This window comes from Lonchura striata, chromosome 1A, assembly GCF_050655825.1.
Source record: "Lonchura striata isolate lonStrDom1 chromosome 1A, ASM5065582v1, whole genome shotgun sequence".
NCBI lineage: Eukaryota > Metazoa > Chordata > Aves > Passeriformes > Estrildidae > Lonchura > Lonchura striata.
The window spans coordinates 66,875,732-66,890,818 of NC_140741.1; the positions used below are offsets into that span (position 1 = coordinate 66,875,732).

At 36.8% G+C, this 15,087-nt stretch overlaps 1 protein-coding gene across 6 annotated transcripts in view; it reads right to left on the bottom strand.

The window, feature by feature from the left end:
• Positions 1 to 15,087, bottom strand: part of CACNA2D1 (calcium voltage-gated channel auxiliary subunit alpha2delta 1) — a 357,434-nt gene that overhangs the window by 291,017 nt on the left and 51,330 nt on the right. For all 6 annotated transcript variants that reach the window (XM_085569965.1, XM_021543146.3, XM_085569969.1 and 3 more), the window contains exon 3: positions 399 to 515. In XM_085569965.1, coding sequence (XP_085426091.1) covers positions 399 to 515 — 117 coding nt within the window. The remainder of the gene's footprint in view (positions 1 to 398; positions 516 to 15,087) is intronic.

A 15,087-nucleotide genomic window follows, 5' to 3' on the forward strand; every position in this document is an offset into this window, starting at 1 on the left:
AATATAAGTTAAATAAGAAAATCAGAAAAAAGAAAAAAACCCTGTTTTTTGTTTCCCCAAGCTTATTACTGACTACAGAGTACAGTGATCTTCAAGTCATAAACATTCATGTGCGTCACCTAGAAGAATATTTTCCAATCTATTTATAACTTAATTTCTTACTTGGCCATGGCTCCTATCCATCAGTCAATATTATAAACATCTGCCCTATGCCAACAAAGGAGTTCATTTTTACCATGAAGTCAGCAGACATCTTTCTACATGTCATGTCTTATACACATCACACTGACACTGTCTCTATATGTATAGGCAGTAAAAATAACCATGAAAGCATGTTTCAGTAGTAAATAAAGATATTTTAAAATACTAAATAGAAAACTTAACCCATTAGTACTCACCACCAAGGCTTTAGACCTGTTACTTAGAAGTTTTTCAATGTCTCTGGCTGCAAGTTCCACTAGCTGACGAGGGTTGTTTGCTTCTACAGTATACATTGCTGCATTTTTCAAATAAATCTGCAAAATAAAAAATGGAAATAAATCAAAATGACAGTACATATTCAAAATAAGCCAAGTGACTTGACAGAAGAGGCATCAAGATGTCATCTGCTCTTACTGGAGCTTCATAATGACTACTGCTAGGAAAATCCAAATGAGCCCTGTGAAAGCAGTACTTCACCTTTTTGTCTGAAAGGTAGAAGCTGACACTAAAAATCATTTAATATGTCTTCAAAATTGACCAGTTTTAGTGACAAACTAACCAACTGCAAAATGCTCAAGGAATCCGATTCCCACAGAGTGCTAAGAAAGCAGTAAAATGGAGATCCTTTAAAATTATTGAATTTCAAATAAAATAGTTATTGCTGAATTGAATTCTTCCTTGAAAGATGACATACAAACATACCAGTTGAATTAATTCATTTAATTTATGCTAATTTAATCAATTTAGTCCCTCTTCTATTTATTCATATGATAGTATTAGTATTCACAAGGAAAGAGGAGGAACGAGTAAGAGGAAAAGAGGGAAAAGCAGAAATACAAAAGGGGAAATAGGGAAAAAAGATGGGGAAGATGGGAAATACAAATGTGTTCCTCCTCTATCATGAATAAAGGTTATCTCTGAGGAGCCATTAACTGTTTCCAAAGCAGAATATGTACATGAAGGAGATAATTTTATTTGTTAATGAAAGACATTGCAGTGAAAAGCATATAACCATAAGAAGGAAGGAAGAAAAAATATGCAAAAAGTGCATTTGCCTACCTCTGTCCTACTAGAACTGCATAAAGAAAAAATACAATATTTAAAGGGGAAAAAAAAGGAAAAAAAAAAAGAAAAAAAAGGTGGATACCTTATAGCAAATAGGGAAAACTAATTTATGCAGCCAACAGATGGCCTGAGTTTACTCAAGTACTTTGCCTCTGCAGCACTGCGTGGTGGGGCTGTGCTGTCTCCCAGGGAGTCATCCCAGGCTCAGGCAGGAACGGGTCCAGCACTAATGCACTGGCTGCCATCCAGCACGAGAGCCAAAAAACTGCCCAGCAGCCTGAGCCTGCCAGCCCCGCCAGCTTTCTGGGGTTAAAGCTTGGGAGACCTTAAAGAAACTCACCACGTTGTATCTCTGGAGCTTGTGGATGCTAAGTACCACAAAAACTTTTCTGACAACTACAGTTATAGATGCAAATTGTTATCAGGCATGTCCCATAAGCTGCCACAGCTTTTCAGCACTTACGAATTTTACAAAATTTATGTTGGGTCTTGGTTTGTTTATTTTCCTTCAGCAGTCATTTCTATCCACCAGTAACTGAACAACTGGAATAAGCTTTATTCTTCATATAGTAATGATTATTTAAAAAAAAATCTGTGCACCATGAGCAGTAAAGTACTACAACAGATGAGAGATCCTAATCAACTCAGATTGTACAATGGATACTTTTGAGGTGCTCGATTTTCAAAACACCCACACAAAAAGTTTAGATAAACCCAAAAATCTCTTTCTGAGGGTTTTCTGGGGTTTTTGGGTTAGTTTAATTTTTGGGGTTTGAGGGGGGGTTGGTAAGCAGATTTTTTAGGACATATCTTAATATATTGTACTATTGGTATATAAGTCAATTATTAATAAAACAAATTTGGAAATAAAGACATTTTATTCTACAATTGATCACTTCAGAATGTCATTCGTTTTCCTCTGAAACACATTGAATTTGCTGTCAGCAAACTATTTTGGAGGTAAATTGTCATGACCAATCCTACAGACAAGGCAAGAGTAAAAAACAGTTTTATAGATCCACATGGTTTGAATCAAGACTGGAAATTTCAGAGGAACCTATAAACTGGAATGACCATCAAATCTTGTAAAACTTTTAGGTTTTCACATTGTCAACAAACATTCACCCTGGTCACACAACGAACAGACACTGCAATATCCCAGGTGTTGGTGGTCTTTGAAGAGAAATGTAATGGCAAATTCTTTAAACTTCATTTGTGACTGCATGCAGTACACCTTAATCAAAAGTTACTAAATCTACAGACAAACAGAAACAAGATTTTGTAAATGGGCTAAAAAAAAATGTAAAATAACTTTCACTGAAATTTTAAAATAATAAATTAAAAAATCATTTTAAAGTATGCATATATTTAACTTGTGAAAATGTTTGATTGTTTGGTTCAGTTATTGTTTCTGTTCAATTATTTCTGGTCTCTTTTTTCCCAGTTTTTTTTTTACACAATTGATCTTTATTTCCTACTCAATGGTGAAAGCAATGGGAAAAATTTAGTATAAACCCTTTTCACTTGGAGTTTCAATTAAGAAAAAACCTAAAATTTGGAGAAAGAAGTAGTTCATTGCAAAAATGCCATTTCATAGTAATTAATCTTTTCAGTCATCATGATAAACAAACACTACGAAAGCCACAAGAAAATTCACATAGAGGCAGAGTGAAGGATGAGAGGCAGAGTGAAAGATGTATTCAATTAATGCAGATTTGAAGCAGATGGATGACAGGGATGACTTGGAGGTTGCACTGACCAGATATATGAAGGTAAGTGCTGTTGTGCTGATTCTCTGATATTTTTAAGCCTTTACTGAAATTTGGTTTCTAACAGGCTGTGATTGAACAGCCTCAGCAGAAGTTAAGGGGAAATGTCATACTGCATTCACACAAACACCAACCATAAAAAAATATCTTATTTGACTTAATCACAGAATGACCTGAGTTGGAAGGGACCATCATGATCATCGGGTACCAACCTCACAGCCATGGGCAGGGACACCTTGCACTAGACCAGATTGCTCAGAGCCCCATCCAAGCTTTTCTTGAACACTTTCAAGAATGAGGCATCCACAGTTTCCCTGAGCATCCTTTGCAAGTGTCTCATCACATTTACAGTAAAAAATTTCTTCTCATCACCCAATCTAAACCTACTGATTTTTAGTTTAAAGCCAGTCTCCCTCCCTACACACCCTTGTAAAAAGTCTCTTTCCAATTCTCTTGTAGCCATTTTTTGCTACTGGAACACCACCATAAGGTCTCCAGGATGAACAACCTTAATTGTCTCAGTCTTTCCTCACAGGAGAGATGTTCCATCTCTCTAATCATCTTTGTGTCCTGCTGGACTCGCTCCAGCAGGTCTGTGTCCTTCTTGTGCTGTGCCCAATGTAGAGCAAAGTTACAGTAAGCCATACTGATAATGCATTCAGAATCTGGATGGAAAATTTGCACTTTTATCCCTGTATCTAATTTGTTCTTCCAGCAAATGCTTGACCCTATAAACCCCAATTTGAAAGCACTCACATTTTTCAGACACCCAATTCTTATAGGGAAGCTATTCCCATATGCCCAAGTTTGAATGGTTTGAAAGCTGCAGTCTATCAAAGCGTTGGATGGTGGGACGTTTTCAGGAAAAAAAAAACAAAAAAACAAAAAAAAAAAAAAAAAAACAAACCATTTTCATCTTTCTTCTCCAGCACCAGCTATCAGAAAAATTCAAAAGTCTGAATCACATAACAAGGAGATCATCACTACAAGAGACAGGAGTATCATTAAAACAGGCATTGTGGGTCCTACCACCAAGAAAGCCTGACCAAGGCTGGCTTCACAACTTGTATTTGTCAGTGATTTCAAAGGAATAAAATTCAGAACAACTCTCACACAAAATAAAACCCTTTGAGATTTACACAAGATTCCACACAGACCTGAGTCAGTGACTTTCTTTCTCCCCTTTTTTGTTTTACCCCATGGCAGGGCTGGGGGCACCAATCTACCCTGCTTCAACTGCTAGTGAAAGATTTATCCTGCAAGCTCCTAAACAAACAGCATCAGAAATTACTAGGAACTTCACACACTTCTTTATTTTTCTGAAGTGTGAGACCTGTATCAACTACCAAGGAACAGTCTAATATTCATTAATTATTTAGGAGGTGTGTACATAATTTATTTGTTGCCTACTACCCTTTTCTTGAATTCACTGTAGCACTACAGCAGTACAGCACAACACAACAAGGGAAATGATATCCAGAATTTCAAAAATTAACCAAAATCACTAATTTTCCAGCTTTGGAAAAGAGAAATTAAATAGCTCAACAATTGCAATAATACTTATGTGTACAAGGTAAATCCATGAATGTTTTTATTATTTCAGTGTTCCTTTCATGACCACTTAGTTCAGCTAGGCTAAGACATCTCTGTCAACAATCACTGCCTTCCCCCCAAATGGATTTGGCACCCTGGGACAAACTTTTCCTTCTCCAACCCTCCCACCTAGCAGTCTAACAAAATTAGCAAATGCTCATCTCAAATAGCCATAAAGGATGTTATTGGCAAAGGTGTGCTTATTGTCTTACAAAATACAATTTGACAGGCTCTGTAGCTTGTTAAAAGAAGTCAATTTGAATACAATTTATTAAATTGCTTTAACTAAATAAATGCACGTTTCTATTGGCTTTTACATCTAAATATTTTTTAATACTTTTATCACTAATATTTTGCTAAAAGATCTCCAAATTGCCAGTAAAACCCTGTCACTTCTCAAAGAATAAAGCCTCATTGCATGACTAAGCAAAACCTGTAAGGTCACAGCACAAAAATACTTCCATTATTTTCTTAAGTCAATAGTCATGCACTTCTTTATTCAGGAAAGACAATATTAAAATTGCACATAATGAACTGCAAGGTTTTAGAGGAGGGAACATGATGGAGAGAGTCACATTAAGGTGAAACAACAAAACAATACTTGAATGTGACAAAGATTAGAAAAACTGGCAGCTCCTCAGCAGAACATGCCTCTCTCTGTTCAGTCTTCAAGGACATGTTTATAAATCTTTCACAAAGAGATGTTCTCCTTGCTTCCTACAAAGCTCGCCAGGGCAAGTCAAACACTTCTGCATAAATCGAGAGAGAATGAAAGACATTTTTGCATGGCTCTTGCTATATTGTGGCAGGCATTTGGGCTGGCCCTAGCACTGAAAATTGATTTAAATGGCCCTCATGCTGTATCACACTCAGGAGAAGAATTACTTTCAACTGCAGTAGAACTCCTTTGCCTCTTTGTTTGCTCTGAACATGTGAGTCACCCAGTTAAAAAATAACAGAGCCTTTCCTTCAGGCAGTGGTAACTTGGCTGAGGGCCCAAGCACAGGACATGAACATGCCAATCACATTTCCATCACCAAATACTTCCATGGACATAGAAATCATACCAGCCAATGTCTTCAGAAGTTCAAACCCAGAATTTCAAATAACCATCATTATATTATATTATATCATATCATATATTTTTATTTTTGCAGGTATTCTCCTTTAACTGAAATTTTAGCAGCCAAAAACAATATAAGATCTGCCCAGTACAAGAAAATTCTCTCTTCCTACTAGTGTATCTTATTTCTAAAGCTGTATTTCTATATATTCTATATCTCTATATACTTTCTATTTCTATATAAATGCCAGACAATTTTTCTTACAAGACACTTCTTTTAATCAGAAGCAATTCATTGTGAAACTCATTGAAAAATGCTAATTTCTAAGAAGCATTCTGTGTGTTCAAAGGAATCAGTCTGAGTATTTTATAGGTCTTATTCTCTGCTCCATATAGTGTATAAATAAGATCACAGCTGCTCCCTAGCAACTCACAGATGCCTTCATTCCTGAAATTCATGGCAACAACACAAAGGAGGAAACCACCCCAGTAGTTTACTGTAGCTGTTGCTTTTAAGAATCACTTTCCTGATCACTGACTGCTCTGGAGGTCTGGGATGACAAGTGACAGGGCAGCTGATGTGCTGAAAACCACGACTTATCATAGCAGTGACGTGCACATCAGTTAAAAAAAAAATTATCAGAGCAAGTTAATTCTTAAGTAAAACACTCAGACTGAATTCTGCAAGATGCTGGGACCACTTATGCCTCAGTTAGCATGAGAAAGAGGATAAGCAGTGCCAGAGTCAATGGGCTCACTCAGGTGCCTACTCAAAGGGAAGCATATAATCAGGCACACTTTGTAGGAATCATCAGCCCCTTTTGACTGTTGATAATTAATAAAGTAGTCCAGAGGACTTTCAAATTAAGAAGCAATTTTTGTAATTGCCACTTTGTATTTAAACCTTGATAAAACAGGAGTTCAGCTTGATACTTCTGGTACTTTAAATAGGAAAAGCAGATTGTACATCCCCCCTTGTTAAGAAAAACTTTTTTGATGGTATTTAATTTTGCTCCCTATGATAAAAATACAGTAATAAATAACAAGATGACATCATTTATTGGTTTCATAGCAGTTTAGGCTTTTAGCTGAGACTGAGTAAGAACTCAAAAATCCCAATTCAAGAGTACAAGTGTGTCTTTCTTGTAACAGAAGAAGAGCAATAGGAAGAAAATGTTTCACATTTATTTTCCACTTCTGGTATATCTGGAGATGGGCACTTATGTAATTTCTTAAATTCACTTACTCATAAGAAATTTTGGCCTGCCTTAGCTGTTGTTAATGCATTTTGTCATCTACTGACTCTCTCCCCAAAAGTAATTTTAAATCTCAGGGAATTTGAGCAGGGTTTTTTTGCTTATTACTAACCACAAGACTTGGAAAATTATTAGCTCTAATATTTGGGGTTTTGTTTGGTTTAGTGTATCTGACGGTTTTTATAAAGAAAATGTTTTATTTTATTCTAAGATTCCACAAAGGCCATCTGAATATAAGTACCAATAGGACAGAATTTATTACTGTTGAAGCCAACAGAACATTATAAATTAATCAAGAACAGTGCTTTGATCAAAGATTATCCAGATCATCAAATAGTAATTAAAGCTACGGTAATATTAGGTCATCTCTTCCCTTGAGCTTGTGCAAGCTTTGCTAATGCAGCCACCTATTCTTAGTGACTTACAGCTGCCTTTGTTTGCTGGAAGAAGGAAAGCTTCAAAATGTCAGTTTATTGCTAAGGGAGTAGAGAGAGTGTGGATTTACAAATAGTAAATGAAGCTCTGTGTGTTTTGACAATCTCTTAATTTCCATTTGGATTACAAAGAAAACTTGCAAATATGTATTCAAATTTCCCAGCTTGCATTTTTAAAAGTGATTTCATTTTCCCAACATCTCATGACTGGTCAGCAATGTTAAAAAAAACCTGTTAATAACTTTGGGAGTCCCTAACCAGTTTAAACCATCTCATACGTTATTATAATTCTGGTACATGGAATCTGACTCCTCAGTAAATATCTGAAATGACCACATTTCACTGTACCAAAACCTTCATAATTCTATTCTAAAAGTAATCCTGACCTCCCTGCCCCTCACCACACCCCTCTCAGAGACAGCAGACTGGTGCCCTCGCCTTAGGAATGAGGGAGAGGACAAATGTGAATAGTGTGCAATAGCCTATTTATGCTCAGAAAGAGTGCAAGTGTTTCAGAGGCTGGCTTCATACACTCTCACTCGGGAAACTTTCTCATATCTATTTTATTACACATTGCTAAGTTATTTTAAAAGGTAAAGTGTTGTTCTCTTTTTATATTTTTTTCCTTCTTTTCCTTAGAAAAGCAACATAACAAAACTGCACTTTAGTGAAAATCTTCAGTTGTTTTGTTATGTTGCTTTTCTACTTTATGTTTTAAAGAAGTTGGTTAGTATTTTTTTTTTTTTTCCATTGAGGACAACAAAAAGAGACAAAAGGAGAAAAGAAAGAATATAACACATTTCTGATTTTTGAGATCAGTTACTGTGAACCTCACTGACTGGCAAAATTTGAATGAACAGAAAATTTTCTTTATTTCCCAAATTTAACTCATGTAAACACTCGCCCTGCTTTCTTAGAGCACTGGAGAGTAGACCCAGGATATACAGGAAACAGCTTCATAGTTACACCAGTTGTGTGTACATTTGTTGTGGTATCAGTTACATTTCATATTTTCAGGGATGAAGAAGGATAGACTGCACAGTATATTATTATTTTATGTGTCAGAAGTATCTTGAAGTCTTGACAGGTCAAAATACTGACAAACTCCTCAGAACCTCTGGCATTCACAACATTTCAATCAAAAATTTCATTTTCTAATGAAATTCAAACTTACAAAGTCCACAGCCAGGACCTCCAGAGAAATGTTCACCAAATAGATTAATTTGGGTTGTTGTTATTAAAATCAACTAGCTTTTAAAAAAATCCAGTTCTTGAATTTCTTCTTTTTACTTTTTCTTAATCATAAAAATCTCCATGACTTCAACCGTAACAAGGATAAGTGTAGCAAATTTTGGAATGCATCCATATATCACCTAGGTCCATCTGCTAGCTCATGAGAGAATAGCATGAGGTTCAAAATTCTTTGCCTTTGGCTAAAGCATATACAAATCAAATCCAACTAGATACATACAGTAGTTATAAATAAATAAATAAATAAACAAATAAATAAATAAATAAATAAAAGAGATGGTGAAAATAAAAAGAAGTTTCAGCTCCATGTATCTGTTTAATGTTTTCAAAATATAAATCCAAATTTTTATAAAGCTTTTGCTAATTCATTCCATTTACTTTATAAATATTTACTACATAAATATCATGCAAATCATTGAGAAAATAGTAGGAATTAAATTGTTTACTGCTAAGTTACCTGCCAAATCACCTTCTTAAGCAGGAATTGCAGGCTCCTATGACAATAGGGAAGATCATCCAAATACAAGTCTTACATGAATTTTAAGTAAGCTGTTAAAGTCTCCCCTTGCACAGACCTCTACACAGATAATGAGTGAAGAAGGCAGGCACTACATGACAGCCTCTCCAGGTCTAAGTCAGTGGTGTGTATGTAGGGCTTCCAGAACAGAGCTTCTAAGAGTAATTTAGCTAAAATCTGTAGAATCCAACAGAAAGTTGCTCTGGGTTCTAATTCCTTCTGGCAGACTGAAGCTTTCCTGAACATCCCTGCTCCAGGGCAGCTGAAATCAGAGATCAGTCTCTCTTACAAATCATTCATGTCAGTTAAACTCCAGAGCCTGATCCAAGACCTGGAAAGCTGAAAGTGTGGCCTGGGAAGCTGCTGCCAACGTGAGTGCCTGAGCAGACTCACACCATCTGTGCATCAGGCACACAGACCTCACACTGAGCAAGGGATGAAACGTGCTCCTGCAGGATCTCGGCTGGGCTGCTCACTAAAGAACAGCTAATTATTATAAAACAGCATTCAAAAGACAAAATAAATAAAAGTCTTCTAACAATTGCTGGTGGACTCATTTTGTCAATGAAACTCATCACCACATATTATATACCCATACCTAGCTGGCTCTCTTTTTCTTTTCTAGGATGAAACAGTATTTTTATCTCAACAGGAATATCATTTACCGGCCTAGTCAACCTATATGGATTCACTCTACAGCTCCTGGAACTGTAATAACAGCATGCCTTATGCACATCATGCATGGATTGTTTTTGCAGAGATGTATCAAAAAGGAGACAGATTCAGGGAGTAGAGTTCCTTGGAACTGCCTCTCTATCTTCGTTCATTTATGCCATTGCCTGAAAAGGTTACACTACACAAGATGGTATCTTTTTGCTGTAACAGCCATAGTGAAGCTCCAGTGTGTCACATCAAAGCTCTTTACACAGACCCACATTTTTTAATTCAGTGTTTCTGTAAAAGAGGATTCTCTTCAATCAGTTTGGAACAGACATGCATTGCTATAAGGCATATTCTCTAATCCAAGGCTTTCTTTTTTGGGTACTGCAGGGTTCCCGTCCTTCTCTCTCTTCTGTGCCTAGAGGTATTTTAGGAGCTGAAGTCCAGAAGCATACTTGTAGTAGTTTATTAGATTAAATGAGCTGTCAATTAGCTTAGTCATGAGTCTTTGCTGTGAACAGTCTATATAAAAATGGAAGTTGTGCATACTTGCATGAAAATGGAACTATGTACTTAATTCTTTAGTTCAGTAGGTTCTTCACCTTTTTTTTTCCTATACGCTGAGGTATCTAGTTTTAGATTAGAATGCAACTTTGAACTTTGTACATACTTTTGTCTTTTCAAAGACAAAACACCTACTGAGAAATGCAGCTAGTGAGATCAGCCTCAATATTTATTTTGTTACATGGATTTTGAAATTCTGTGAAGCTGCTGTCTATTCCTTCGTATTTTTTCCTAACAGTCTATTTGTTCTGTAGAAACCACATATCACTCATACCAGAGCAGCTTCATAATGCCTAAATGCACAGTGAGTTCATGGGTAAAAGTTACATGAACTTTCTTAAGCTGAAATGACAATTACATGACTATCTGTTGCCATTGTTTTTGCTGTTTTGGTTTTTTTTTAAACATAATACTTAAAAAACTAAGAGGAATATACTAAGTTGTGCTTTGTTGAGAGACAATTAAAGAAGCACACAGGAAAAGATTTTCCTGTGTATCCTGTATTCTGCTTTCAAGTCTCAAGTTGGACATACAACACCTCCTTATAAACATTCCCTTTACTCTTCTAGGGGAAAAAAATTCTTAGGAAAGACTAAGCAGTAACTTCTTCAGCTGGGCAACTACAGCAGTAGTAGCCTCTACTTTTTGTGTAAAAATCTGTTGGGTTTTTTTTTGTAATACTTTTTACCTGTTTGGCTTGTAAATTAAATGTTGTTAGTCATGATTCTTAGCAAATGTAAATTAGTGTAATCCACTGCAGTCAGTGGAGCTCTGCCAGTTTTCAACCAGCTGAGTATTTTGGCATCTTGAGTCCCGACTTCCTGCCTTGTTGAAGCAATCATTGCATTACTGTAATGAGGATATTACATGGGTATTACATCCAAGTTGGAGTTCTCCCAGATCTCACCTAAACTCACAGTAAAGTCCAAAAAAGCAGGATTTAAATATGTGCTTTAAGTCTATTTTTGGAAGACTATTTTGAGACCATTCCCAGAGAGTATCACAGAACCAGAGAATGTGCTGACTTGGAAGAGGCCCACAGGGATTATGGAATGCAACTCCTGGACCTGTGCAGGACACCCCAATCTCACCGTGTCTCCTTTGGGCATCACGATAAACACCTCTCACCTGCCTCTCCAGCTCCTTGTTTCTTCTACCCCAGTTATGCTACTTCACCTGGTTCAGGCTATGGATAAGAGTAGCCTCAATGTAAATCTCCCAATTTTATGGGTATCCAAACTTTCTTTGGCAGTTTTTTTTTTTACCACAGGCATTATACTGCTGTCATCATTGCTAACAGAGAAAACGTACATAAAATGTGCATCAGCACAAACATATTCATATTTTCAGAGGAAGAATCACTAATGAACTTGTAAACTCCCAAATATTTTGTCTTTTTAAACACTATGTGGAATATTAACATACTGTTGTGCATCCTCGCTATACAGGTATTTTCAAAAGTTGTCATTAGTGACAATTGTAATTGTAACAATGGCTACAATTACATCTGCAAAAGCAAGAGAAAGAGTGGTTAGTCACTAGGACAAGATTGTGGCTCCAAGTCACTGTAAGAAAATTGTCAATGAAGAAAAAAAGGGAATCCTCTTCTGAGAAGATTTTTCTCCTTAAATGTGATTCCATGAAATTTAGTACATGTTGAATTCAAACACCTTAAATACAAAAAATCCTTTCGTTGGGTATCTATGTCCACACTGCAGAATAAATTAGACTTTTACCAAAGTACTGATCTCAACAGGACAGCTATCCACTTTCCACATACCTCACCTGACTTTAATGGTCACCTACATTTTTATTTTTTTATTCCTTTTTAAATACATATTACACTCTGACTTTTAAATCCCTTCTGTTGCAGCATGTCACAGTTGAGACAAGCACAATACACAGAGTATCACCATAAAATTTCAGAAAGCTTTAAGCATCTGCCCATACAGAATAACATCATACCAATCAGTAGGCTGCAAGCATCTGCCCTTCTTGTTCTTTAGCCCAACCTTTTATCCCCTCATGTTCATGCAGTGCCCCTGTTGCCCTCTGCTCCCTTTGGTGTTGCTCAGTGCCCCTGGGCACTCCCTGGCTCATTGCTGTCAGTGCTGCTCACCTGCTGCTCACAGCTGAGCCCACTGGGGATGAGGTTCAGCCACAGCCCCACTCCCAGTTACCACCGTGTGCCTACACCCTTCTAGTCAAAAGTTCTCCCAGTCTAAAACCAAAATATTTGAGAATTAAGATAGTACTCATATCCCTCTCTCTCATGGTCATAAAAAATAAATGTTTTATAGTTCTGCAGAAGAGACCATTTTACAGTGTATTTCCCTGCAGCACAAAGACCCCCACACATCCAAGGCACATCCAAGCACAAATAGTGCTGATGAACCCCGAGATACTCTCAGCAAATTATGGGAGCACCATTAGCACTGCAGCTAATTGAAAAAGCTCTGGTTAATTGTGCTACTTTGAGAGCTATCTTGGCCACTTCAGGGATCTTCATAGAAGACTTAATTGCACAAAGCAGACACAGGTCATAACTTCACCTGAATCAGTGGGAATTCTTCCTGTGAGTCCAGGGAAAGATTGACCAGGCTGTGAAATGGTTATAATCTGTTACATGTTCTTGCTAAGAACTTTAACTTCACATTTGGTAAAATTAAAATCAATTTTCCCTAGAACAACGGATGACATTTCTCCTACCAATCTGATTATTACAGCTTTTGACCAAAAATAATGTTTACTATTTTATGATAGGAGCAATCTGCTCCTTATTTCTATATTATTAATTCTGCTTTCAGAGAGAGAAGAGGTAGAAAACCCAAATAATTCTTTTCTTTTTTTCAAGTTTACATGAAGACTACAGGTTTGGTCCAAACAGTTCTGGAGTAGGAAGAAGAAATAAATCAGGAAAAGAGCTGAAAATTCAATCTGACTGTAAGCATTTTTAAAGCTTGAGCATCTGAAGGCAAATTTTGTGAATAAAAGTGACAAGCATGCATGCATGCTGTTTTTCATGTCTTGTAGTCTCCATTTTTCCAAGATTGTGGTTCATTTCAGAAGAGATCCAACTAAATGTTAAAAGGCAGTGAGCAGGGGAAAAAAAAAAAAAAAAAAAAAAAGAATGTCATTCAGAAAGGGGAATGTGACAATAGCCTGTGAAAACGAAGAAAGAGAAGAGAGTGGGAGAGTTCATGGCTTACACCTTGCAGGGCTTTGCATTTTCCCTTGTAGCCAAGAGAGCTAATTAAAACCTCCTGTCTAGAAAAAGACACTGTGCCACATAGGTCAAACGCATGGCTTTGATAGAGTGGGATATTTTACATGGAAACATCCCTCTTCCATGCTTTTAATCCTAGGATTACAAGCACGTATCGACCATCTTGTGAATATCATCTGAGATAGCTCTATTTCCTTGAAGTCCATTGTAAATTCTGGCTTTTCAAAAGAAACTTACCTATAGTATTCACACACTCATGTTTTTGTTTTTAGCACATGAATGCCACTGTGGCAAAGTTGGTAGAACTACAGATTATTAGTTTTCATTATAAGAGTGTTTAGCAGCTTGTAAATTTGCCAAATATTAACAATATAAACTAACATTTTCCTCAGGGGAAAAAAAAAGAATGAAACATCAATCTCTTGGCTTTTCATTATCTATTTTACTATGTGGTCCTTAAACAAGAAGGCTTAGCTAAATGGTTGAGACATTTATTTACTCATTGTTTTGGTCCAGTTAGAAATCCTGTGTAACTCATTTTCCTATTGTCTATTCATTGCAGATTAAAACCTCAATGCTGTGTATTTAAAGATATTTTAATCTTTAGAGTTAAAAAAAAATTAGCCTGAAAAGGACCTGCTGATCACTGCAGGTATTTAATCAGATAAATTGCTGAGAACACAGACACATCACTCCTGGAGAATGTCCCACCTCATCTGCAGTTCAAGATCAGACTTGCTGTGTTCACTCAGGTCTACACAGTGGCAGAAAGAGGAGAGCAAAACCGAACTAAGGACAACGGGCAAGAGACTGAGATACGGAAACCCAAGAAAACAGACTGGAAAATGGCAAGCATAGAGTAAGGAGAAAATGAGACTGGAAGGGAAGGTGAAATAGAAAAATCATACTGGAGAAAATTACAGGTCTATGACTGAGAATTAGTGATGGAGGGAAATGTGAGAAATGGGAAGAGAAATTCTTGTGGAAGAGAAGAGATGAGAGCGTTGTGACAGGCTGGCCACACACACCTGGACAGAATGTTTTTGAAATGCTAAGAAAAATGAAGGAGTTAAGAGAGAGGTGCTGATCTGGAAAAAGCTGAGCAGAAAGATCCTAAAATAGAGACAAGAAACTAGTGTAAAGTAGTAAGGCAGACTGGCAAAGCGGCAAAGGCAGGAACTGAGACAGAAACATAGCATAGGTTGAGGAGAAATGAAAGACAGCCAAGCAACACAGCAGGAAAGGAAAGGAAAGTTGAATGATGAATCAGTGGTAAGATGCTGAATGGAAGGGAAAAAAGAGGCACAGCAAGGGCAGAACAGATCAGATCACTCCTAAATTAGATAAGCAAAAAGGGACTTGTAGCAGAAACTCCCCACTAGAACCTGGGGACTGACAATTTGCAAGCCTTGCTGCCTCTGTCAGCAGATACATGTGAAATTCATCTGCAAAAACTCCAATGACAGCTCCATGCTTCCAAACCTTATA